The 27,494-nt window shown below is 37.9% G+C and overlaps 1 protein-coding gene across 2 annotated transcripts in view; it reads left to right on the forward strand.

Moving 5' to 3' along the window:
* Nucleotides 1–27,494, forward strand: part of ankhd1 (ankyrin repeat and KH domain containing 1) — a 60,463-nt gene that overhangs the window by 23,249 nt on the left and 9,720 nt on the right. Inside the window, 21 exon segments of one of the 2 annotated variants that reach the window (NM_001204092.1) lie at nt 561–752; nt 930–1,039; nt 2,103–2,190; nt 2,859–2,986; nt 3,654–3,797; nt 4,509–4,596; nt 5,724–6,458; nt 9,216–9,346; nt 9,424–9,535; nt 10,128–10,273; nt 10,342–10,484; nt 11,396–11,609; nt 11,909–12,084; nt 13,102–13,264; nt 14,282–14,377; nt 20,048–20,164; nt 21,096–21,261; nt 22,382–22,814; nt 23,990–24,124; nt 25,171–25,320; nt 25,695–27,262. In NM_001204092.1, the coding sequence (NP_001191021.1) occupies nt 561–752; nt 930–1,039; nt 2,103–2,190; nt 2,859–2,986; nt 3,654–3,797; nt 4,509–4,596; nt 5,724–6,458; nt 9,216–9,346; nt 9,424–9,535; nt 10,128–10,273; nt 10,342–10,484; nt 11,396–11,609; nt 11,909–12,084; nt 13,102–13,264; nt 14,282–14,377; nt 20,048–20,164; nt 21,096–21,261; nt 22,382–22,814; nt 23,990–24,124; nt 25,171–25,320; nt 25,695–27,262 (5,235 nt within the window). 2 annotated transcript variants of the gene reach the window in all.

Genomic DNA, 27,494 nt, shown 5'->3' on the forward strand with positions numbered 1-27,494 from the left:
CTTTTGGCTGGATACCTCTTGTATCAAGTTGATGCCTTCACATAAACCCCTTCATGTTATGCTTCTTCAATGACTGTATTTAGTTAATGAACGTTTACATATGGCGGGCGAGGGAGCCAACCGTGGGCTGCTACTTTACTCTCTCTACTAAATGAAATTGTGTCTAAAGATAAAATAAGACTCTTAACATTACCAGGGACAGTTTTTTGCTGCTTCTGGTGGTTTCCTGAACTGCATACCCTACATTACAATGTCAGTGTTGTGTCCAAAGCCAAGTGCACTTTAGGTAGATTTAATAATTATTGTATCCCTTGAGAACGTCATAAATGTCTTCAAATGCACAAGCATACACAATTACAGTAAAATCAGTAGAAAGTGATCCTTAAGCGAATGAAGCAGGCTTAGGTGTGTGTATATTACTTTTGGCCAGAAAATGACATATAGGTGAAACATGTAGCAGCTGGTACAGTGGTTGCAGTAGTAACTATTTAAATAGAATACTTTTATGAATTCTTCTATTGTATAGTTAGTTGACTGTGGGAATAATTAATTAATTGCAGGGGCCAACATAAATGCACAGACAGAAGAAACACAAGAAACCGCTTTAACTTTGGCGTGCTGCGGTGGATTTTCAGAAGTGTCCGATTTTCTCATAAAAGCAGGAGCAGACATAGAACTTGGCTGTTCTACGCCGCTTATGGAAGCTGCTCAGGAGGGGCATCTAGAGCTGGTGAAATATTTGTTGGCAGCAGGTATTTTTTAGAATTCAAATCTACACAATTTTTTTGTGTACTATAGCATGGTTCATTTTAAGGCTCCAGTGAAGAAGAGAAATTAATCTTTTACGTAGGAGCCTTTTCCCTGATCATTTTTCAGAATACAGGTATCGTTGTCATTGTTATAATCATTCTGTAAATTTTCATTTTAAGGTGCAAATGTACAAGCAACAACTGCTACAGGGGATACAGCTCTGACATACGCATGTGAAAATGGTCACACAGATGTTGCAGATGTGTTGTTGCAGAGTGGTTCCGATTTAGTAAGTTTTCAGGCAATTTTTTGAATACAATCAGTTACCTCTATTTTGTATTAATCTGGTTGAAGAAACTGTTTTGCTTTTGTTACACTTTAGAACAATTTGATAAAGTAAGCTAACCTGGTTGATTTTTGTTGGTTGGTATTTAAACTGTGTTTTTGATCACTCTGACGGTCGGCACTGTGAAGAAGAAAACAATTTCTTCACAAATTCCTCACAATTTAATATCATGCAAGTAAAGTGCAAATTGTATGTACATATACTTATATATAGTGCCAGTTTAAAAAGCCATACCATTGAGCCATGGGTATACTGTGAATTGCCATATTTGTCTCCAGTCCTAAAGGAGTTAGGTGGAGACCCTAGCTTCCCTGCTTACAGTTCACCTTAGCATTTTAACCCTACATATTTAACTGAGGTGGTGGGGTGGTTATCTTTGACATAATTTTATAAATTGTCTTGTTGAGCTACCAGTTAGTAATCAAAGTAATGCATGCTGAAAAGTGTATTATTTTTTGTTCAACTGTTTGGTATGCAGATTTATTACCAACAAGCCATGCAAACTGATGAGCGTATCCTAGCTGCAGAGAAGTCATTCTGTTCAGCAGTTTGCATCAGTGCTGCAACAAATGGTGCTATACTAGTTTGTTGCTAATTTGATAGGCCCTGGTTTAGTAATGGGCATATATTGATTCTTTATTTATCCGAAGTTGACACTCAATATGGTGTAAATCAGTTGGTCCCTAAACTCTGGGGGCTGACAGTAATCTAGGTTGAACCAAGATACACACCTACAAAGTTCAACTTTTTTATTCTAATGAAATACTTTCAGTTGGCCTACTGGAGCAGAAGTAAAGAACATAGAATACAGAAAACATTCAGTATAGAATTCACCCAAAGATTTTGTTTTGCTTTAGTTCTATTTTAAGTTGGATTACATACAACTAAATGCAACCTGCAAGATAATTTGTCTTAGTGAATGAAATATTTAATATTGAGAATCGCCAGTCAGCTACCTGTTTTATTTATTTATTTGTTTGTGTGTGTTTTTTTTTTTTTATAATAGGAACATGAATCTGAAGGTGGAAGAACTCCACTAATGAAAGCTGCAAGAGCTGGCCATCTTTGCACAGTTCAGTTTCTCACTAGCAAAGGTAAGAAGCTAATAAGGCCATACTTTTATCTATGCAACAGATCACTTTAAGAGCTTAAATTCTATTTTTAAACTAAAATTGAGGTCTCTTCTGGTGCAGAAAGAGCAAAACTTCTCACCCCGGTCCAAGTTTAGAAAAGGGATGCCTGAAAGGGGCTGTATCAGGGAGACAACCTCAGGTGCAAATTGCCCTTAGGAGTAAAAAAAATCTTTTAAATGTATTACCTAACAGAAAAGTGTGATCTGTGCTTTAATGGGCTCCCAAGATCTGGGCTACTTTATAGGTAACCCATTTCCTGATAACCACATTCATAAATGCTGTCATCCCAGATAGGCGCATGAAACTGCATTCATTGTCATACTTGCTTGAATCATGATTCTGCTTTACAGACTCTTTAATATTAAGTGACAAACTTTTTTTTTTTTTTGTAGTTTATAAATAGTCAGCAAAAATGTTGTGTACTACCAGTATGTAGATTTTAAACTTTTTTTTTTTTAACCTTTTTGTATTAATGTGATATCTATTATCCAGATTATTTGGGACCTAGGGTTTACCATAGTAGGTCTTTTAAATAATGAACTTAATTTCTGTAAACAAGCTGTAGTAATAAAAAAAAAACAAAACAGTGTTCACTCCCCCTTATTTTAAATTTTATTTTCAACTTCTAGGTGCTGACATTAATAGAGCTACTGCAAATAATGATCACACTGTGGTATCCCTTGCATGTGCTGGAGGTCATCTTGCAGTTGTTGAGTTACTTCTAGCACACGGTGCAGACCCAACTCATCGTTTGAAGGTAATGTTTTGGGTTGTTTGTTTTTTTTGTTTTTGTTTTTTCAAGTTTTTCAGATTTTATTATTTTTATCAGTTCTAAAGTACATAAATAGCCTATGAAGACACAAACAAAATATGTCTATGTGCAGCTTTAAACTAGTGTTGCCTTTGTATCTTACATTTTCTATTTTCAGACAGTTACATTTCACATTTACCTAGACTTTTGCTTTCTCCATGTTTGGGGTACATTTGTTCTGCCTTGCAGATATTCTCTGAAATGTTTTTTTTTTTTTAGAGAAAATTGGAGAAATGTTGTTACCTGTTAGTAATACCTGCTTTTGGGGCAGTATACCTTTTTGGGCAATAGATAAGCTGCTGTCCGTGAAAGCAGATTTATAAAGCCTGTCTGGCTTTAAAACTGTTCATCTGGGTGTCTGGTAATGAATATTAATGAAATACACAAAGACACACCTGCTTCTAGTTTAAAAAAAATAAAGTAAGTCATACTTTCAGCATACAATCACTTCAAACAAAAGGCAGAACATGTTTTATTTTTTGGGGTCTGTTTAATAATGTGTATGGCAAAGTTTTATATTCAATTGCTATGAAAGAAAAAATAAATATTACCAGCTACGACTAACATTTTTTTCTCTCCTTTGCACTTTTTTTTTTTTTTTTTACTTTAATAGGATGGTTCTACCATGCTGATAGAAGCAGCAAAAGGTGGACATACTAATGTTGTTTCCTATTTGCTGGATTTTCCAAATAACATTTCGTCAGTCCCAGCTACAGATATGTCTCAATTGACTCCACCATCTCATGATCAACCTCCGGTAAGGCATTTAATAAAGTAAATATTTAGTGGAGGGCTACATGTGTGACAAGTTTACAAAATGTTTTTTATAATGGGTCAAGCGCACAAATGTTTCCGCAAGAGCAGTTAATATTATAAGAACCACAGGACGACCGCATGATTTGTTAAAATTTTATTGAAAAACAGTCCGTATTACAGCTTGTCTGAAAACTAGTGCATAACAACTGTCTCTCAATAGAAATAAAAGTTTAAAAATAAAAGCGGTAGTTTGGTTATGATTTATTCTGAAAAAGAAATTGGCTAAAGGATTGTGGGGTTGTCAATGAAACAGTCTCTGCTTGGTGTAGTTTTCTTAGTTGGGTGTCACAAAGTGGTGTCGTAAGGTTCTGTATTGGGCCTACTTTTATTTAATTTGTTCATTAATTACTTTGGGGTGGGCATTGTATCATTGTTTTTGGGTGACACACAACTATGCAGACCAATTTAAGTTGGTCGAATTAACTAATGCTAGTCAGCAGCATTATGGGCATGCAAAGTGGTATAGATTTGTGATGGGAGACTCTTCTTTACAAAGTTCTGGCAAGGCATCGTTTGTATGCTTTGCAGTTTTGGTCTCCAGTGCTTAAAAGGTATATTATTGAAATAGACAAAGTGCAAATGAGAGTGGGTAAAGGGAATGGAAGATCTCCATTAATCATGTCTGTCATGTGGATGCTACTTTATTTTTAAGATTCCACGTGTACCTATGAATACTTTGGCAATGGTGGTACCCCCTCAAGAGCCTGATAAAGCTCCTGAACAATATGCAACAGAAAGAGGTATGTAATTAAATACAAACTGAAATATACCTGTAGTGTAAGACAATGTACATAATTGAGTTGGTGGTAACTTGTCTGACAGTACAGTCTCTGTAGCCAAAAGTATGAAGGATGACCCGTCTAATTATTTGACTTTGCTGTTTATGCCATAACCCCTATTGCTGACTCGGGTTTCACTACATCATAGCGATACTTTTCATAACCCCTGCGGAATTAACTAAAATACCAGTTAGCAACATTTGTTTCAACCTCTCCCATATAAATCGGAAAATCCCACCAGGATGTTGCAAGGGTAGCAAGATATATGGTATCTTTCTTTACAGCCTTGCTCAGCTGCCCATTGCCCCAGTAGTATACCAAACCCCAAGAATTGCAAAGTCACTCACCTTTTGGCATCTAACTTAGAACACAATAGGAGCCCAATGGTTGCTAGCAATGAGTTTGTAGAAAGAAAGCAAAAGGAAACAAATTACCTTTTGATATTTCCATAAGATAAATATATAGGTAAAATAAAAATAAAGCAATGTTAGATTTTTACGATTAAATGGGATGGGCAAATTTTTTTTGTGAGCTGGATTAAACAAATTAGTCTCCAGCCCTAATTTATCATATTATTTAATGGTAATGCTGAATTATGAGAGTGTAAAAAGGATATGGCTGGGCATATGTGGAGTAATTTACTATATCTCAGCATTTTTGTAATAAAAGGTTTTTACATTTCGACTTTAACATTTTTTAATCTTGTAAAATATAAAAATTGACAGTGGAAAGAAAGATAACTCACAAAGCAAAAAAGGAGGAATGCGGTTCTATGAGAAATGTGCCTTTTCTTAAATTCATAGGTGAACACGTATGTTAGTTCCAGATTCAAATAGGATTAATGGCCATCTTTGACACATGGTGGTGTGCCAAATGTCATCTCCTGCAGACACATGGGACATAGCAAATATCCATATATATCACTACAAAAATAATGTAAAAATGTAATGCATGTTACTCATTTTGTATTTTCAGATTTAAAAAATAATGTATTTGTTTCGTGTTGAATTTACTTTATGGAAGGCAACCTTTTTCTATACATACAAGGATTTTATCTTCTAAATGTCTTATCCATTCTTTATATACAGCAAAATTAAAGCAAAAGCCAGATAACCTGCATGCATCTGATCAGGATCTGCGATCACCTTTTCATCCATGTCAGCTGTTGGAATGTATAGTAGAAGAAACCGAAGGAAAGCTTAATGAACTTGGTCAAAGAATTAGTGCTATTGAAAAGGCACAGCTCAAATCATTAGAACTAATTCAAGGTGAACCTCTGAATAAAGATAAAATTGAAGAGCTTAAAAAGAACAGAGAAGAACAAGTCCAGAAGAAAAAGAAAATTTTAAAGGAGCTTCAAAAAGTAGAAAGGCAATTGCAAATGAAAACACAACAGCAGTTCACCAAAGAATATTTGGAGTCGAGCCCCCCTAAAGATCCAACAGTTACGCATCAGTGCCCTCTTAAAAGCGCAATCCCACCATTAGATTCAAATGATGATTTGTCAGAGGAGAACTGTGTGAAATTGTCTCAGGTTGGAAATATCTTGGCTGATGATGGTGATCATAAGTTATTGCCTCAGCCAGATGTTGAACAGATGGGATTTGTACCTATTCATCCATCAGCAACATCATATTCTGAATTATCCAATGAAATTGAATTCTGTGAAATGAATTCTCTTCAGCCACCAATATATGGAAACCAACCATTACTAGAACAGCAACAAGCGGCTAATCAGGTACTTTTATCTCAAGCACCAGATGCATTAATGGTTGCCTCTCCAGCACAGACCCTAACTGAAACCCTTGATGACATCATGGCTGGTATGTTAAAAAGTTTTCAATAACTTTATTTTTGTTAATGGGCAAAAAAAATGCTTGAGACCTTGTTTTGCGTGGTGGTGGGGTAATACATATTGAAACACTTCTTACATGTATATATAATTCACTGGTATTTCATTTTTTGTTTCAAGAGGCAGTATATCACCAATATACTTGCAGCTAGGGCACAAATGTTATGTTTAAGTCAATATAAAAAGTTCTTAAAATATTTGCAGGTGAGCTCTGGTCACATACATTGTTACCATCCACTCAGTTATGGACCATTAGAAAGTAAATAAGTCAATGCTTAGAAAATGTGGGAATGGAGCTGGTTAATTTCCTGAAGTTAATGTTGAAAGCACCCCAATCTTGCTTGGTTAGCGTCATGATTCCATCTTTTTGAAGCCAGCATTCACACATTGGGGCACATTTATCAAAGTACGATGGTTTCCGATTAGAAAAAATCATATGTTTTCTAAGTTTTCGTACTGTGCGTATTTTTTGCGACTTTTTTTTTGTTAATTTGCCAAACTTTTACGTACTTTTCAACAATTTGCGCCGAGTAGGAAAGTTTTGGATTCATTAAAGCTTCGGTATCGTGACTTTCCTTGGGCCAGGTTGGAGCTGCAGAGTGCCATTGAGTCCTATGGAAGGCTTCGAAAAAAACATGCACAGAAGGATCAAAGTCAGAAAGGTTTTCCCGCCGTTTACAATCGTTTGGATACGAAAATTTCATGACTTTTGGATTTTCAGACTATTATGATTTATTTGTAAGCTTATTCGAGACATTTCCGATCATCAGAAATTATCATATCTAATCTGAATTTTACCTATTCTGGGATTCAAACTCGTACATTGATGAATCTGCCTCATTGTGTTACCCCCAAATTATGTATTTTCACATTTTTTTGACCCATCTGCTTCTCTGCTTTGGTAGTTTTTATGTATGAATGTTATCCAAAGTACTTTCAAGTGTTTCATTTTGTTTTAGCCAAAATTAATGTGAACAAGGCTGTGTATTTGAAAGTTTAGTTCAGTTTCAGTTATGCCTGATCTTCTCAAACACGCACTCATCTGGTATGGTACTATTGGAGTGAAAAGCCAATGTCATTTCACTATTCTTAAAGGGTTAATGGTCTTAACCTAAAAATTAAAGACCTGTAGGTTAAACAAATGTAGCAGGGGAATATGAAGATTTCCTAGTAGATCACATTCAAGATTATAGTGGACGATGCATATGGTGTCATAAGTAGTTATTCTACAGTAAATTTTTAAAGGATCTTATATCAATTCCGTGTTTCTGCATACCCTTTATGTATTTTTTTTTAACTGGGGTCTTTAAAAGTGGATGTTGGTCTAAAAGCGTTGGAGGATCTTGCATGTTAGAGCAGTGCTTTGCTCAGGAGACTCCTTTGCCAATAAAATGCAGCCAGATAGTAAGGTGAGAACCAGTGTAAAATATGTATAGGGATTTGATGTGATACTCTGATGCTTAGCAACATGTTAACCTATAGCTAAATATCCTGTTTTTATGTATGCACTATGCATTTAATGAATTACTAGTAAAACACAAGAAGAGGGAGTGTGCATTGATCATGTCAATTCAGGTTTGAAGGTGTTAAGTAGTGTTTTGATTGTTCCATTACTGTTTGTGGTCTATTTCATTTACCAATCAAGTGAATGGGACCAGACAGCAGTTGTTTTTTGCACTAATGTTGCCATGTGTGCCATCGATTTTTAAGTCTAGTTCTCCGGGTATCATTTGCTTGAAAAGGGGCTCTCTGGCTATGTTCTATTTGTGCATCTAATTGCATAATCATATCTGATCTTTTTTGTCTAAATCTATGTGGAATTGTTCGTAATTAGGAGAAATACCATTAAACATAATAACCCCCCCCCTTTTTTTACTGCCATTCCCAGATGTTACTGGAGAGAGAGAGAGAGAGAGAGAGAATTTTTTTTTTTTATTTGAGCATTGTATGTGTGTGTGTGTGTGTGTGTGTGTGTGTGTGTGTGTATACAACAAACAAACAAAAAAAAAAAAACTATACCCCCAGAATGAATGCAGATAGTTTATATTATGTTAAGTGGCCTATTAATGAATCTTGCCAAACTGGAATATATATCAGTAAATATTGCCCTTTTACATCGTTTCCCTTGAATTTAGTGATGGGTTGTGTGCTCCCTCCGAGATCACATGACCAGAAACAATGTAGCTCTAACTGTAACAGGAAGTAGTGTGGGAGTAAAAGACAAAACTTTATGTATGTGTGCCTTGGCTTGTTTGTATGCACTGTGAATCCTATGATCCCAGGAGGCGGCCCTTAATTCTTCTATATAGGATTACCTAATAGCACATACTACTAAAAAAGCATGTTTTTATGGAAATTATTTATTTAGATGAAGCAGGATTTTATGTATGAGCTTGTTTATGCAATATATTTTTATAGAGACCTACGTTGTTTGGGGGTATAGTTTTCATTTAAGAAGGAGTGTAGGATTTAAACTTAGGGCAAACTCCAATAAACTGACCGTTAATTAGCACATTAATCAACGGAATTATTTTATAGTAACATCAGCTGTTTATATTCCACACACAAGGGGAGTGGACAAAACTTTGGTACTGTTCGCTTGTGTTCATTGGGGGTCCCATATAAATAACTTGTACGGGAGCCCCAGAGTTTCTGATGGCAGTCCTGTGACTATATGTTGTATTCTAGTGCCTTTGATTTGATTTTCTTTGTTTTATACATTTTACAGCTGTGAGTAGTAGAGTGCCTTCTATACCTGATGAATCCTCACTTCCCACTCCATCTTCGCTAAGTCTTCAGTCTACTCCAACGCCACAACCGTTGCTCTCTACTTTCCCCTCAATAGATATTGATGCGCATGTAAGTATTTTAGTCATTTCACTTTAAAAGATATTCATTTCACGCAGAATTTTAACCTGTGTTCATTCTTAACGCAGACTGAAAGTAATCATGATACCGCATTAACCCTTGGATGTGCTGGAGGTCACGAAGAGCTAGTGTCTGTGTTAATTACACGTTCTGCAAATATTGAACACAGAGACAAAAAAGGTTTGCAGATAATTTTTTTTTGTCATATCTAAGTATGAGCTCTTATAATTTTAATTTCCATTTTGCCTTAATTCTTTCTGATGTCAAAAATGCTTACTTATTGCCTTGTCTTGAATGTCTAGCTAAGAGTTTTTATTTTTTTCTGGACAGCTCTGTTTTATGAATGTAACCACAAATAAACACAGGAAATAAACCTAGGTGCCAGAATTTTGTGGGTTTTTTGTATTTTTTTTATTAAATCCATAACATTGATTTCTTTGTTTTGTTTAGTTTTATAGATAAATAGGTGGCAATTCTAGTTTATACAGATTAGTTCACTGTCTGTGGGAAATAGATGAATTACTTTTAAGAATCTTTAAAAGAACAAGAATAAAATAAAGATCTAATGGAGTTTTGTAATAAAAGGCACAAAATTTGCCCAAGAGCAGTAATCCATAGCAACCAATCGGCAAGTAGAATTGTCTGGTCACCTGTTTAAAAGCAAACATCTTATTGGTCACTATGGGTTATGGCTCCTGGGCAAACGTAGTGTCTTTCATTAAATATTGGGGATTGCTTCACTTTAAATATAAGACTTTTTACTTTGTCTCAGGTTTCACCCCCCTTATTTTGGCTGCTACTGCTGGACATGTTGGAGTGGTAGAGATTCTGTTGGATAAAGGAGCTGACATTGAAGCACAGTCAGAACGTACTAAGGATACTCCTCTCTCGCTTGCATGCTCTGGTGGGCGTCAAGAGGTATGTCTTTCCACTTTAACTGTTCATTCTATTTGTAGTATAATTAACTAATTGTGTGTTTTATATAGGTGGTTGAATTGCTTTTGGCTCGGGGTGCTAACAAAGAGCACAGAAATGTTTCAGACTATACCCCACTCAGTTTGGCTGCATCTGGTGGATATGTCAATATTATTAAAATCCTTCTTAATGCTGGTGCAGAAATTAACTCAAGGTAAGGATATTTTGCTTCTGCTTTGTGTTCCACTCTAAGGGTCCTGGCACATGAGGAGATTTGTTGACTACAAATTTGCGTTACAACAGATAACATCTACTGAAAATGCTTTCCATTTTAAACTTGAGGCAGTCCAGCTTAATAGCAGGAACCTTTAGGGCTCTGGCACACGGGGAGATTAGTCGCCCGCGACTAATCTCTCCGGATTGCCATCCCACCGGCGAAAATGTAAATCGCCGGTGGGATGGCATACACGGCGGCGCAATTTCACTGATTTTCACAGCTAAGCCAAATTGCTGAAAGTAATGTGCTTTACTCAAGTTCAGACTTGGCCAGCAGGACACCGAGAAAACCCCCATTGGGCCCTGACCCTCATGACTGAAAGCATTGGCGCTCCCTCCCCCGATTGAGGCGTAGGTACCAGAGTTTGGGGGAGTTGGGAGGTCGGTTGGTGAATGGCCCTCGTGGTGGCAGCCCTGGTGTGCCCTGTGCACCCCTGTCTGACCCCGGTTTTATTTTCTGCGATCCTTAGCTTTCGCAATGGGAAGGCATTTTCAGGAGACTGAACAGAATTTAATGCATTGGTTCTTCTGGTATGAGCCACTCGAGCAGAGAAGACATCTGTCTGTGAACATAGCTTCATTTGCCACTACAAATGTTAGTTATATACAGCCCTATATATGTTGTATTTAAAGGTGGCAATATAATAAATTAACTTTGGCCATCCAACCAAATGATGTGCTTCTAATCAGCAGCTAATACATGACATGGTTTTTTACAGTTATTGGCATGTATGGCCATCTTACCTTTTTTTTTTTCTGAAAGACGTGTTCTAGATTGTTGGTATATGTGTTAGAAGGGTCATTAACCTTTAAATGAGCTCTTATTTATTTATTTATTCTTTTCTTCAGAACTGGCAGTAAACTTGGGATTTCCCCTTTGATGTTGGCTGCAATGAATGGACATGTCCCTGCAGTTAAACTGCTTCTTGATATGGGTTCTGACATCAATGCTCAGATTGAAACAAATCGTAATACTGCACTTACTTTGGCATGCTTTCAAGGTAGAGCAGAAGTTGTGAGCCTTCTCTTAGATAGAAAAGCCAACGTTGAACATAGAGCTAAGGTACGTTACATATTTCAAATAAGTACGTTTTTAAAAAAAATATTGTAGTATAATAGCTTTAATTACACACACACACATTGGTATATAATTACACTAAAACCATGCATATCCTGTAAATTGTATCCTTATAAACGGTGCTTAGTGATATTATCGGTTACAATTGGTACTTAGTGATGTCACAGTTAACTAAACATTTGCGGTAACTGAGAGCACGATTCACTTTTGCCACACGCAGATATGTTCTTGGATTTTTTTTTTCCTAATACTGTAATATCATTTTAAAATGCTATTTTTCTTAGACTGGACTTACACCGCTAATGGAGGCAGCCTCAGGGGGTTATGCAGAAGTGGGAAGAGTTCTTCTAGACAAAGGAGCTGATGTAAATGCACCTCCAGTGCCTTCATCAAGGGATACTGCTTTAACAATTGCTGCAGACAAAGGCCATTACAAATTCTGTGAACTGCTAATCAGTAGGTATGTGAAAGCAAATTATAATATCACTGTTATTACTTTGTCTAGTAGTATTCTTATTTCTTTTTTTTTTTTTGTTACCCTCCCCCTTTTTTAACTGCACTTAGCTGGAAATGATGAGGATTCTGTGACTTGTAGATCTTAAATATTTCCTACCTTACTTTAGAGCAGTAATTGCAAAACCGTAAGCTTTCTCCCCCCCAAGGGTGTGGCCTGGAGCAGTGTGTGGGGTGGCTAAGCCTGAAGGCTAGTTAGAATGAGGTTTAGAGAGAGTATCTCTTCTTAATACTGGATGCATAATATGAAGGTCAAACTGAATAAGATTTGGGTGTGAACACTTATTTGCTATTCCGTTTTTTTAAACTGTGGCAGAATTTCCGATACAGCAATGTTTTCATATATCTATAACCTTGTAATGAGCTAAGTACGGCCCTCACCTAAGGTTTGAACTAAAACAATCTGACAGCTCTAAAGGTAAAGGTAACACAGGAAAATACCCCCATGGCTACACAGCAGCGTATTTATATGAACTATATAAAGCAAACACACTAGTTTCACCAGTATATTATAATTTAATATTTTTTAAAGTATTTTACTTTAAAGGAGAACGAAAGTCATTTTGGCATTTTACTGCCAATAGATTTGCCACATTCCTGCCACCTAGAACTATATATTCTGCAGAAACCATTCCTGAGCAAACCATACCTGAGTAAACATCTTTAGAAGCTTTCTTCATTTGCTTAAGATAGCAGCTGCCATTTTAAGTAGCTTCCTGCTTGCAGTCTAGCCATTATAGCTCAGATCACGCATTCCTAAGGGAGGGGGAAGGGAGTTCTTAGCATTCTTGTGGGAGGGGGCAGCAGCAGAGAGAAGAGAACTGTGCAGACTCTGGCCACTGGAATTAAGGATGTTTCTGAGAGAGGAAGTCAGACACTGGAACATCATGTTTTCAAAAAAAGAGACAAGAAATCCTGTGTTTCTTCTGCCTGTATTTACTTTGTGATAACTTCTGTGTTCCAGAGGTTCACATATTGATGTTCGAAACAAAAAAGGAAACACACCACTTTGGCTGGCTGCAAATGGTGGTCATTTTGATGTAGTACAGCTTCTTGTGCAGTCTGGGGCTGATGTTGACGCAGCTGATAATAGAAAGATCACTCCTCTTATGTCTGCATTTCGAAAGGTATGTAACAAATATCCTATTTTTCTGTTTTGTGTATAAGGTATGGTATTGTTACAAAATATGTTTGGTGATATACAATGAATCGATTGAAAAGCATCCAACAGCAAATTGAGGTGCTTTTATCACCTCTAAAATAGCAAGTGTAAAAACTTCATGATAAGCAGAAAAATATCAGGCACTCCAAGTTCACTCCAGGCCAGCAAAACAGCATAGATTTAGACACAGACTCAGGGGTACTTAGCACCCATTCATAGACAGGATCTATGAACTTAGCCTACAGTAATGCAGCTAGTACCGGTATGTACTTTTTGCAAAAAGTCTGCCCGTTCCCAACCTGACCCAGCGTAGCGGTATAAATGTAGAAATGCAAATGAAGCATAACAATATTATTAACTATGCTTGTTTTTATCTAAGTCTATTAAGGTAGAAACATGGGGAGTCAGTACTGGTATAACCATGCATATTCAATATTATATATAGGTGCACCAGAGTTTTTAAGGACTTTGCATGCAAATCATCCTTGCTACTGATTATTGAGCTTTTGATCTTTTTCTGGGATGGTCTAGTTAACAAGCTTGTTTTATAATTTTAATTGGCTTCCCCTTTCAATGCTGTCTATTCTTGACAGGGATTATGAGAAATGGGCAGGGCTGTGTTTGTAAAAATAGGTAATGTAATTTTGTATTTTTGCTGCAAAAGACATACACATTTAAGCATATGCAGTCCACGCCAGTGTGAGTCTGTCAATTAACTAGCGAGCCACTGATAGAAAATGAATTGTATCCCCATCATTTGACAGAAATGCCTCTTTCTCTGTGGCATGATCTGTTATTTAGGCACTCCAGAAGTATCCATTTGTTTTAAGGTTATTCGATCTTAATAGCATGTAGTTCATAGCATGGAGTTAATGCATAAAAGCAATATTTTGCATCCATATCTACTCACTATTGTCAGCTAATTTTGGTTTTATATGTTGTAAATTTATTTTCTACATAATTTTCTTGCTGCTTTTTGCAGGGTCACTTAAAAGTGATACAGTTTTTGGTTAAAGAAGTAAACCAATTTCCATCTGATATTGAGTGCATGCGCTACATTGCCACTATAACTGATAAGGTAGGTTTTTATATGTATATATAAATGAGATGGAACTTTTTATTATCTACTTTACCAGACTGATTTGTTTTCTATATGTTGAATCTATGCAGTATTAACATCCTGTAAACTTTCCTTATATGCTCTTATTGTGGGCGAGAAGGAGGTAGATCAAATTGAGCCTATAAAAATTACATCAATGTCATCTAAGAGTATTCTTTTTTTTTTTCTCTAATTCCTTATGTGAATTGTTTGATTTGGCTGTTTGGATTATCTGTCCATTGCTTTAACTAGAGGCCCTTTAGCAGGCATCCTCACTGGTGTGCCTTTACAGATCATTCCACTTATCCTGTTCTTAAAGCTTGGTCCACAACTGCTGCATGTTAGTACAGTTCAGTCAGTTTCCAACTGAACTGTATGATCCGGCCTCCCTTATGGGAGTAGATTATATATTAGAATAGTCTGGCTATACACTTGGATGGACAAACTGCACTGATTCCACCGATTGGTAGAAAATTTGTAGGAGGCAATTGGACGCTATTGGCAAACAGTATGAAATGCTCCCTACTAAGTTACCGGTAAGTAACCCCCATATGCATAAGCAGGCGCTCAAGTATAATCAGGCTATCTCTAGCAAATGCAACGATATATACTAGTGATCCAAGTTTCATGGAGACTCCATATTCACAGGACGTAGTAGAATATGGTGCATTTATTCTGGAGACCAAAGAAATAACTATTCGTAATATGCTATCTTTATCAACAATACTGAGCGTGGAAAAATATGTGATGTATTTATCACAACACCAAAAGAAACTCTAGCATCTGATGCTAATTAGTAACATACATTGAATATGTGTTGCCAATAGATAAATGACAGCAAAAAGCACAGTACATCAGAGTACCACTGTAGCATCTGGACATGTTTCAGTATAGAAATTTAGACACGTCAATAGAGTTTTCATGTCAATTAAACATGCCTATCTGCTACTTAATCCGCAGGAAGGTGATAAATATCATCTGAAGCTTTCCAGTTTGCAGAGGGGAGAGAAATCCTTCCTGACTGTAAGGGCAATGGCACATGGGGGATATTTGTATCCCGCAATTAAATCTCCTCTTCTTCTAAAGGCGACAAATCTCCCTTGAATGCTTTGCCTCCAGTGATAAAGTGAAGCAGCAGTGGCAAACACTTTTTCAAAAGTCGCCCAAAGTTTCCAGCACAGGAAACCTCCTGCATCTTCAGGAAACAAAGCGCTACGTATGTCTTCCCACCAGCGTTTAACTATTGCTCGTGAGAGGGCATTTTGGGGAAATTAGTCGCCCATGGTAGCCAAAATTTAAGCAACTAATCGTTCTGTGGTCCATTGCCCTAAGAGAGCCCCTGAATTCTACTAAATTGATTTCAGTAACACTTTATTTTCTTTGTACTGGCAGATACATTACACAGTTTAAGCAACTTTTTCAGGCAGAGAATGCCCTAACTTTACACCTCCAACTGGAAAAATATTTTTGCAGCTTATGGCAGAACCTCTTTTTTTTTTTCTAGTGTCACTTTATGCCCTTGAGCCATTTTCACAAGTGAAAGCTCTTTAAGTCCCCAAGGGTGTCTTCCAACAGGACTCTTTGCAGACTCAACAGGGTCTTTGCTCACATTAACTTTGCCTAAATAAAGGAACCATATCCGGTGTCAGACGCCAACTACTTTAGGATGAACTGTCTGTGCCCCTACAGAGTGGGTCCTAAAACTTTGTACTTTGGCTTTTTTTCTATTCCATACACATGATCTTCTTTGTCATACTTCCAGATGGAAATCACCCTCTGGTCCTGAGAGAGCTTAGTTTAGTGCTAGCCAGGCCTCTCTTTAATAGCAACCCTGGCCCTCACGTTTTCTACGCCTAACCTCCTCTTTTGAGCTCCAGCAGTGGACAAATGCTCCGACTCATAAGGATGGCCACTTTCTGGATTTAGTCTTTACTAAAAATCTGTCCCTGTCTGATTTTAACAGTGTCCCCTTTCCCTTCTCTGACCATCACCTCGTTACATTTTCTGTCTCTCACTCTCCTTCCCAACCTGCTCCTTCCCCCGCTGTATTAATTAGAAACACACGTGGCGTAGATCTCCCGGCCTTAGCTCGCTCTTTCAGGTCCAGTCTCTCCTCCTTCAATGAGTTGTCTGACCCTGATACCCTGGTTTGCGAGTACAACAGAATACTAGCCTCCACTATTGATTCATTTGCACCCCTTCAGCCTAAGCGCACTCGGGTGCAAAACCCCCGCCCCTGGCTGAATGTGCAGACCAAATTCCTACGCTCCTGTGCGAGGTCTGCGGAACGTATGTGGAGGAAATCCCATACGCAAGCAGACTTTATCCACTATAAATTCCTATTAGCCTGCCTCAATTCTGCCCTGTCGAAGGCTAAACAGGAATACTACAACACCCTCATAAACAGTAATAAATCCAACCCAAAACGCCGTTTTTCCATATTCAATACCCTTCTGCGTCCCTCTCAGACTCAATCACCTGACTTTATGCACTCCCCCCAGGACTTTGCTGATTTCTTCCTGAACAAAGTGGAGTCCATCCGCAATCAAATTCCCCCCTCTAATACTAACCAGCTCCTCCTTCCTCAGCCCCCCTCTGCATGTCTTAGCTCATTTGGTCCCGTAACTGGCTCTGAAGTCTCCCGGCTTCTGTTGTCAGCTCCGCTCACCACTTGCTCTCTAGACCCCATGCCTTCTTCTCTTCTCAAACACTGTGCTGCTGAGCTTACTCTGGCTCTTACTCACATCTTCAACTCTTCTCTGTCTTCTGGAAGTTTCCCCTCTTCTTTAAAACAGGCCTGTGTCAAGCCCATCCTTAAAAAGGCCACGCTGGACCCGTCCTGTCTCTCTAACTACCGTCCTGTCTCGCTTTTACCGCTTGCCTCCAAAATCTTAGAGCGCATTGTCTTCTTTCGGCCTGCGCACTCTACTGAGACAGCGTTGTGCAGAGTTACGAATGATCTTCAGGTTGCCAAAGTCAGTGGTCACTTTTCTGTACTAATCCTCCTAGATCTATCGGCTGCGTTTGATACGGTTGACCACTCCCTCCTAATGCAAATTCTGCATTCGATTGGTCTCCGTAGTCAGGCTGCATCCTGGATCTCTTCCTACCTCTCTAACCGGTCATTCACTGTCTCCTACGCTAACAAAATCTCATCTCCAGTTCCTCTTAATGTGGGGGTACCCCAAGGCTCTGTACTTGGGCCGTTGTTGTTCTCCCTTTACACGCTGTCTTTGGGTGATCTTGTCCGTTCATTTGGCTTCAAATACCATCTATATGCTGATGATACCCAAATTTACTTTTCGACCCCTTCATTAACAGTTGAAACTGAGACTCAAATCTCTAACTGCCTCCTGGCTATCTCCAATTGGATGAACCAACGCCACCTCAAACTCAACCTAACAAAAACTGAACTAATGATCTTTCCGCCTAAACCTGGTCCTACTCCCCCCTTTTCTATCTCTATTGAAGGCACCCTCATCAACCCTGTCAATTCCATGCGTTGTTTGGGGGTGATCTTTGACTCCAGTCTCTCCTTCTCTGACCATACTAACACCACTGTCAAAACCTGCCACTTTTTCTTACGCAATATTGCCAAAATCCGGCCCTTTCTTTCTACTGTAACAGCTAGGCTGCTCATGCATGCCCTCATCCTATCCCGACTTGACTACTGTAACCTGCTGCTAACCGGCCTCCCTAAGTCCCATCTTTCCCCCCTACAGTCTATATTAAACACCGCTGCCAGAATTCTCCTCCTCTCATCCAGGAGAGTTCAGGCCCTTCCCCTGTTAAAGGCCTTATCATGGCTTCCTGTTAAACAAAGAATAGTTTACAAACTCCTTCTCTTAACCTTCAAAGTCCTCCATTCCTCTGCTCCTCACTACATCTCTTCCCTGGTGTCTCCGTACGTTCCTGGCCGACTCCTTCGTTCCTCGCAGAGCAACCGTTTGGTTGCGCCCCCCACTACTACTGCTGCTTCCCGCCTTAAATCCTTCTGCCTGGCTGCCCCTTACATTTGGAATTCCCTCCCTGATGTCCTCCGGAGAGAATCCTCCCTCAGTCTTTTTAAAACTAAACTTAAAGACTACCTTATGGAGCACTCGCCCAGCACCTGATCTGGAAACTGGCACTTATACTGTAATGTCACCCACTGTGACCTATAGCACTTTTATTTGCCTATTTGTGTCTGTTAGTTACCCCTCCCATATAGATTGTAAGCTCTACGGGGCAGGGACCTCCTTCATCTTGTGTTTCTGACTCTTATTGCAACTGTACCTTGTATTTATTTGTATTTATTGTTGTACTTTGTATTTATCCATTATCTTTAACCCCCCTGTCTGTATTAATGAATTCTACTGTACAGCGCTGCGTACATAAGTAGCGCTTTATAAATAAAGATATACATACATACAATAGCAGGGGTCCCCAACCTTTCTTACTCATGAGCCACAGTAAAATGTAAAAAGACTTGGAGAGCACAACACAAGAATCATAAAAGTTCACGGAGGTGCCAAATAAGGGCTAAGATTGGCTATTAGGCAGCTTCTATGCACACTATCGGCTTACAGGAGGCTTTATTTGGTAGTAAATCTTGTTTTAACCAAAACTTGCCAAAAAAACTTGACAAACTGAGGTGAGAGATGAGAACAAGGGTACACTCATTCTGATTCTGAAAGGAGGTTCTGTCTAAGTATTTGGAAAGGGATTTTTTACAGTGAGAGCTGTGAAGTTGTGATAAATACATCACATAATCTGTCGTACTGGCTGATACATTAGATAGTTTCAAGGAGTTGAATGGCTTTTTAGCAAGTGAGGGAATACAGGGTTATGGAAGATAGCTCATAGTACAAGTTGATCCATCTTGAAGTCAGGAAGGAATTTTTTTTCCCCTCTGCTGCAAATAAGAGAGGCTTCGGAAGAGGTTTTTTTTTGCCTTTCTCTGGATCAACTAACCGTTAAGCAGGTTATATATAGCCATAAAAGTTTGACCTTGATTGACGTGTCTTTTTTTTTCAACATAACTTATTATGTCACTATCCTCTAGTTTCCACTGTGCCAGTGGTTTTAAATCCATAGAACACTAAGGGGCACATTTACTAATCCACGAATCCGAATCCCGAATGGGAAAAAATCGGATTGGAAATGAAAATTTTGCGACTTTTTCGCCGACACCGCGTTTTTTTTCGTGTTTTCCATGATTTTTTTGTCGCCGTGATGACTTTATCGTATTTTGCGCGACTTTTTTCGTAATGAGCTATTGTAAACGGCGGAAAAACCAATCCGATTTTTTCACGACGGCGGCAAAAAAGTTGCGGACAATATACAATAAAGTCGTAACGGCGATGAAAAAGTCGCAAAAATACCAATCATTAGGAACAAAAACGCGTTTGGATGCTTTCGGTCCGTTCGTGCATTAGTAAATCTGCCCCTAAGTGTCTCAAACAAAATGGAAAATAAGTTGTTTAAATCAGTTGTCACTCTAAAGTATTTCTCACTATAACCGTAATCTATAGGATATCTATAAAATTTAGACCTGGTTAGTATTGCATCTTGATAATGTATTTCAGTTTGTCTTCATGGAACTTGGATTACAATTACGAAATTGCTACTGCTACCATTTTACTTATAATTTCATGTCTTTCTTTATAGGACCTTTTGAAGAAATGCCATCAATGTATGGAAACAATTGTAAAAGCAAAAGACCAGCAGGCTGCAGAAGCAAACAAAAATGCAAGCATCCTCCTTAAAGAGCTAGATTTAGAGAAGGTGCAAAACAATTTTATTTTTCTTGGGGGGTGAAGTTTACTGTGATGTGTGAACAAAGAAATGCCATATTCTAGTAAAACATTTTACCTAAGGCAATTTTTCAGATGGTTGAAAAGAGCCTGCTATCGTTTCCAGAGGTTTGAAATCAGGGGACTCTTTAGCTGGCTGAAATACATTAGTTAAAAACTGTGACCCTAGCAGTACGCCTAATAAACAAATGTGGTTTTCTTGTGATTGAGTCTTTTGCATGAAATCCTTAGAGAGTACAATAATAATAAATATCATCTTTATTCCTAAATACTGCTTATAATTATGCAGAGGCCTTCTTAGTGGACTGGTGATTTGTTTTGCCTGTGTTCCTAGAAACCAGGTAGTAGAACACTTGGGTACATTTTTATACTTTCAATGCAAGAAATAACAAAAACCACAGATACTTTATGCCTATTGTTTTAATTACAAAATAAGTTTAGCAAAAGCCCAATCCTTCTGAGAATGCCAAATGGTTGTGCTTATGTGCCAGCTGGAACAGTCTACTAAGGCAGTGGTGGGTTCATGTTCGTCAAGCTGTGACTGTTCTGGCATAAACCTGTTGCTGTTTCATATAGTAGCCTCTCTTTTGTTGAAAAAAAAAACATCTTTTGAAGGCTTTTCAGTTTTAGCATGGGTATCCTTCAGAAATATAAAATATGTTTGTTCTATTTACAAAACCCAGTGTTTGGTTTTGTAGGACTAGAAAAAGCATGTCAATTAGGTTTTTTACTAATGTATCTTTATTCTCTTGGTTATTTCTCACAGTACAAAATTATATTAGAAAAAGGCATGTTCTGTTAAGTGTGTATTTTCTCAATAAGCATTATAAATACATTTGCCTAGAGGCTATTATTTTATAGTGTTTTTCTATTCTGTATTTTGTTTTTTTTTCTCCCAAAAGTCAAGAGAAGAAAGCAGAAAACAAGCTCTTGCTGCAAAAAGAGAAAAGCGTAAGGAGAAAAGAAAAAAGAAAAAGGAAGAACAAAAGAAAAAACTGGGAGATGATGAAGATAGTAAGATTTTAGAGATATTCGATCTACAAGATGAGGAGGGCAATGATGAAGAAGGTAATTGCCACCTTCTGTAACAAGATATTATTCTCTAAATACCAGAATATTTTAAAAATGAAATGTTTATATTTTAGAAACCTATATATTTAAAGCATTGGGTCTTCCATAACATTAGGTACCAAGATAAAACATCATAAAGATGTATGCCAGGGGTTTTCTGAACAAACTGATGCTTAATGCATAAGATTACACAGCAAAGTGGCATGCAGAGACCTAAAAATGGACACACAAGATGTGCATACAAAATTCCCAGCTTTAATTAAAGCAAAACTATACTGTAAATGTAATGTCTGGTAAAAGCTGCAACAAAAATAAGTTTACCCAACAAAAAAAGTATATATTCCGTCAGAACCATTACCCTATAGGATTTCCAAAGAATGTGCCATATAGAGACCCCAAAATGCATGTGTTTTATGTGTTGTAAGAGCCTGCAATTAAGAAGAACCCATAAAAACATTTATTTTGGAAAGTACACATTCTGCTGAATCCAAAATGGGTAAATGGTTTCCTACTGTAAACTATCAACCTGCAAAACTAAACTTTTTAATGGAATTTTTGAAATATGGAGTAGCTCCCCATATTCTCCATATTCTTTTCTCCCGATTCACTGCACATGCTCTGGACTGCTGTCACTTACCTGAGCTTAGGGACTGACTCGCAAAATACTGTATATATAGAATATAATTGTTGCAATGTAAGGCTGGTTAGAAATGTAATTCAAATTCTCTTACATGGCAACTCAGAAACCAGCACAGTAAGCATCAGAATTAAAAAAATTAGCCCTATAGCATCAGCTAATATGGCAACTCTTATATTCTGCTTGATAATTTGCAACCATACCTAAACTTAGCTTCTCGGCAGCTGCCCAGAGCACACTGAGCATGTGCAGTGTCACTGACACTCCTTACAAAATCCAAGATGGAGAGCTCCTGTTATAATTTTAAAAGCCTGAATCATTTCGACTATAGAGATACTGAGCCATTGGGCTGGTGCAATAAGTGCAGTATTTAAAGTACGGCATTTCTAGCCATATTCATTTTTAGGGTTTAATTCCTTTAATCAAATCTTAAACTAAACTAAAGTTTATATTTTTTTTTCTCCTGTCTCCTTCAATCAGTAGAGGATGATGTCCCTATAGAACCTCCAAGTGCTACTACTACAACCACCATTGGAATCTCTGCAACATCTGCCACATTTACAAATATTTTTGGAAAAAGAGCTAATGTTGTAACAACCCCAAGCACAAACAGAAAGAATAAAAAAAATAAAACCAAAAGTACCTCTCCAAAAATGCAAATAATTATGCAAGATCAGCACATGTCATTAGCTCAAAAAAAAGCAGATAAGAACAAAATAAATGGAGAGCCAAGAGGTGGTGGCACAAGCAGAAATAGCGATTCTGAGAACTTGGATAATAATGACTGCAACAGTGAAAGCAGTACTGGCGATAAAAGTCAAGAGCTTTCCTCTTCCGGGGAAAGTCAGTATTCTTCATTGCTGCTTAACCACGAAGAAAAACCAAGCACACCTGCTTCCAAATTCCCCATAAGGTATGTTTGGAATATTTATTTTTCCCAACTTCAAACATTTTATAAATTATTATTTTATTAAGTAAAAATGTACAAAAAAAAGAATTATACATATAATGGTTTCAATGAGAAGCCTGATCTACTTAGCGCTGCTCTCACTTTTCTGTAGGGACTCTGTTTCACCTGAAGTGATTTTCTTTTTTGATGGACACCACAGAAATTGTAATTACGGGAGCTTCAGTTGGGGGCTGACCACGTCTTGTGCATAAACCATAGCAAAAAGAATAGTTATGTCCCCATAATGTAAAATCAAAGGGTACAAATAATTCAATATCTATATTGCACTTACAGTTGTTTGCAGTACAGGTATGGGATACCTTATCTGGAAACCCGTTATCCAGAAAGTTCCAAATTACGGAAAGACAGTCTCCCATAGGCTCCATTATAAGCAAATAATTCACATTTTTAAAAAATGATTTCCTTTTCCCCTGTAATAATAAAACATTACCTTGTACTTGATTCCAACTAAGATATAATTAATCCTTATTGGAGGCAGAACAGTCCTATTGGATTTATTCAATATTTCAATGATTTTTAGCAGACTTAAGTTATGGAGATCCAAATTACGGAAAGATCCTTTATCTGGAAAACCCCAGGTCCCGAGCATTCTGAATAATAGGTCTCATACCTGTATATATTGTGCATATTATTTATAAGAAGCCCAACATGTTCCAACTTCATTACAACTTTTCGGGGGCAAAAAATATATATACAGGTATAGGACCCCTTATCCAGAATGCTCGGGACCTGGGGTTTTCCAGATAATTTGGATCTCCATAACTTAAGTCGCCTAACAATATGAGGGATTCCACATGTTGAAAAGAATACTTATTGGGGAATATTCATTCATTATTGAGTAAACAACGGTTCAGTTAAACTTATTCATGTTGATCAGAGATTGGCTAAAATTGCATTCTGTGGGTACTGGAGCCGTAAAGGGCAAGAAAAGCCTGAATTATGGGGCTGATTTTCCCCAAGCTGCTAGGCCTTTTAGGTAAAAAATGCACTGGCCTAGGGGAAAAGTAAAGCACTGAAAGACTACAAAACTAAGTTACTACTTGCGCAGTATCCTTTAACTTAATTGGAATTCATCCAACAATAAATTTCACTGTTAACTTTTGTTCTTTTTTGAACAGACTTGAAAATGAATTGTGCCACAATGCTCTTTCCAGTTACAAAACTGTGACAGTGTCACCAATTGGCAAACTAAATCTAAGCAGCCCTAAAAGAGGGCAGAAAAGAGAGGAAGGGTGGAAAGAAGTTATTCGAAGGTTAGTAATGGAATTTAAACCGAATTCTCTGTGTTTGGTCTATGTAAGCTTAGCCCTTTTCTATTCTATTACTTTGGCCTTGATTTCCTATAGAGTAAAATAATATCCCTAAATAAGTGTGAGTGCAAGTAAATTTTACTATTTTGGTTTTATTTTACTTCTTTAATAATAATTATAGTTATGTAGGATTTTTTTTTTTTTTTTGCTTGCAGCACTAATTTTTTTAGTTCACCTTTTGTTTTTTGTTTTGATTGAATATGACTATGTGCAGTTGCCTAGGACTGGATTTTCTTCCAGGATGCAGGACCCTTCTTATACATAGTTTTAATAGAATTTTTTTATTGGAAAGCCATAGAGATTAATGGATAATGGAGTCTAGCCAATTTTCAATTGTCATATCAAAATATATATAACAATCATCATTAAAACTGATGAATGATGTGCCGCCATGCTGAGCAGCTTTCTGCCAGTTTACCTGTCTCATTGAACAGGTTTATCTAAAATTATGTGCCCAGCGTATTGTTGTTGTTAATTATTACTTGACCATGCAGACCATGTGTGTCCCTATAATTTTGTTAGGGTAAAAATTATAGGGACACACCAGCCCACTATTTTGCCATTCTGACGAATATTTCATGAAGGATTTGTCTAAATCACAAACCAAATATGAACCTTAGTTTGCATATGCAAACTAGGGTAGGGAAGGGACGAAAAGGCAATAAAATGGTTTCTTTATGTAACCAAAAGTCAGGTGATTTTAAAGATTTGGTTCTGCAAGGCACTTGGATTCGCCTGAATCCTGCTGAAAGCAGATTACCAGCTATCAAATCTGCATCCAAAAACACTTCAGTTGCTTTATCCACAGATTACAAATTTTACTAACTGTGGCATATAAACACTTGATTACACTGCTTATTTTCTATACTTTGTTAGAATTAGAAACTAGGAACACAGCAGGGAGAAGTCATTACAAAAATGTTTCTTTAAGTATTTACATATTGAAAGCTGAAGTTATACTTAATGTTGCTTCTTCTTCCACACCGCAGGTCAAAGAAACTGTCCGTACCTGCTTCTGTAGTGTCCAGGATAATGGGGAGAGGAGGATGTAATATTACTGCCATTCAGGATGTTACTGGTGCCCATATTGATGTTGACAAACAAAAGGACAAAAATGGAGAGAGAATGATTACTATACGGTATGTTATATAGTATCTGTCAGCTGCAAGTACATTATAATGAGCAGATCCCATGGTTCTGCTTGAGAGGACAGTTGCACTGCAAAAACAAACATTTTGTTGTATTTTGGGTTTTTTTTTTTCATTATATTAGCATATAATTAAGCAAGAAAAAGCACTCTTACGGTTAAGTGGTTTCAGCCTTTATTAGGAGTAGTACTGTGCTGTTGAAGGTTAAGGTTTAACCTTTGACCACTGTCTCTGGCTTAAAAATATCACTAAAGCAATACTTTTTTCAATACTTTTAAAGAGATACTTTTGTAATTCTGATTACTGCACATTTCGTCTGACCAAATATATAACAGAAACAAATAATGATCACCTTTGTTTTTCAGGGGAGGTACAGAGTCGACCAGGTATGCAGTTCAGCTGATAAATGCCCTCATTCAAGATCCTGCAAAAGAACTTGAAGACTTGATTCCAAGAAACCACATCCGTAATCCCATCAACTCAAAGTTGAATTCCATGTCACAGTCAGGAGCAAGCAATTCGAACAAGTCTGCGTTTTCTCTGAGCACTGCCACGGTATCAACGTCACAGTCTGTGGGTTTGCCAGTATTTCAGGCACCCAATAGACCAAACAAAAGCATGCAAGCAAATGTACGTTCACCCTTCAAAGTCCCTCTCCCAGTATCCTATTCTCATCCTCATTTTGCCCTTTTGGCTGCTCAAACAATGCAGCAAATAAGACATCCACGTTTACCTATGGCCCAGTTTGGAGGAACCTTTAATCATGCCCCAAGTACATGGGGTCCTTTCCCTGTAAGACCAGTTAGTCCAGGTAGTGCAAACAGTTCTCCAAAGCACAATGGTAATGGACGTTCAGCTCATCAAATGGGAAGCTCCATGCTCACAGACAGCACAGCAACATCACTAAGCAGCCCCATTGCAATGTCTCCTTTAGCTCAGCAGATGTGCTTGTCTGATACTTCTTCATCTTCCAGAAAACAACTACTTACCTGCTGCCCTAAAACCAGCAGTATGTCATCTGTGGCTTGTGCAGGGTCCAGCATCTGTAGCCCTCTTCCTCCAGTTTCATCTAATAGCGGGACAATCTCCAGTGCACTTTCACCTCCAAATGTTGCACAAACAGAGCACTTTATTTTATCTAAAAATGAATCTTTTTCAACACCCAAAGAAAAAGCTTCCAAAATTGATCAGCCAGCTGACGTGTTCTCTTTATCTCCTGCTAGATTCAATAACTCTTCGTGTAATAATAATAGAGTAGTACCAAGCCAGTCCAGCTTGTGTTTATCACCCCAAAATAGCAGAAAAGATGAAATGCAGCCTTCTGGCATTTCAGATATGAGCCAGCCAAAGACTGTTTCCTTAATGCCTAATGTAGATTCCTCTTCAGTCTCTGCATCCTCTATTAGACCTGCGGTACAAGGAGGTGGGGAGTCTCAGGATAACTGCAGCATTTTACAGCTAGCTGCTGCACCCCCAAATGGCTCTCACAGAATGCAGTCTACAGGTTCTTTCTACTCGGTAGGTCCTTCCATGACCATGCAACAGGATGGCCAGTCTATTTATGGCACAGATCAACTTTCAAATACCCCTCAGGAAGCACAAAAACAACTAAGCCAACCACCTGCGGTGCCAATGACCCCTGTTATGAACAGTTCACAAATGCACCATAATGTGGCCAATAAACATATGCCTCCCTCATTTGGACCAGCATTTCTCAATCACTTTTCTAGTCTTTTTGATAGTCGGGTCTCATCAATGAACCAAAGCTGGGGGGGATGCCCAGTCGCTCCACAAACAGGCGATCCAGCTTTTCACTCCCAGTCTCCTTTTCTTTGCAACTCGGTTCTTGGACATGCAGATAATATGCAGTCTTCAGAAGGCTCCAAAGCACCAGGATTTAGGTCATCTCAAAGAGCTTCATCTAGCACAGTCGGTGAGTTACTATCAATACTTAACCTTTTCTTTTCGCATGGACTAAAAATGCACCTTTTTTTTTTTTTTTTTTTTTCAATACATTTCAGTTTGTGGTTTCCACTATTAACCCTTTTACTGCCAGCCATTTTGGTCAAAGCGGAACTTGTATTGCCAGACAGTTTTTGAACATTTTGCACTGTTTCACTTTAGGGGCCTTTCCTCGGGGGGACTTTTAGTTTACCAAGGAAAAC

Source organism: Xenopus tropicalis, chromosome 3 (genome assembly GCF_000004195.4).
Source record: "Xenopus tropicalis strain Nigerian chromosome 3, UCB_Xtro_10.0, whole genome shotgun sequence".
Lineage (NCBI taxonomy): Eukaryota > Metazoa > Chordata > Amphibia > Anura > Pipidae > Xenopus > Xenopus tropicalis.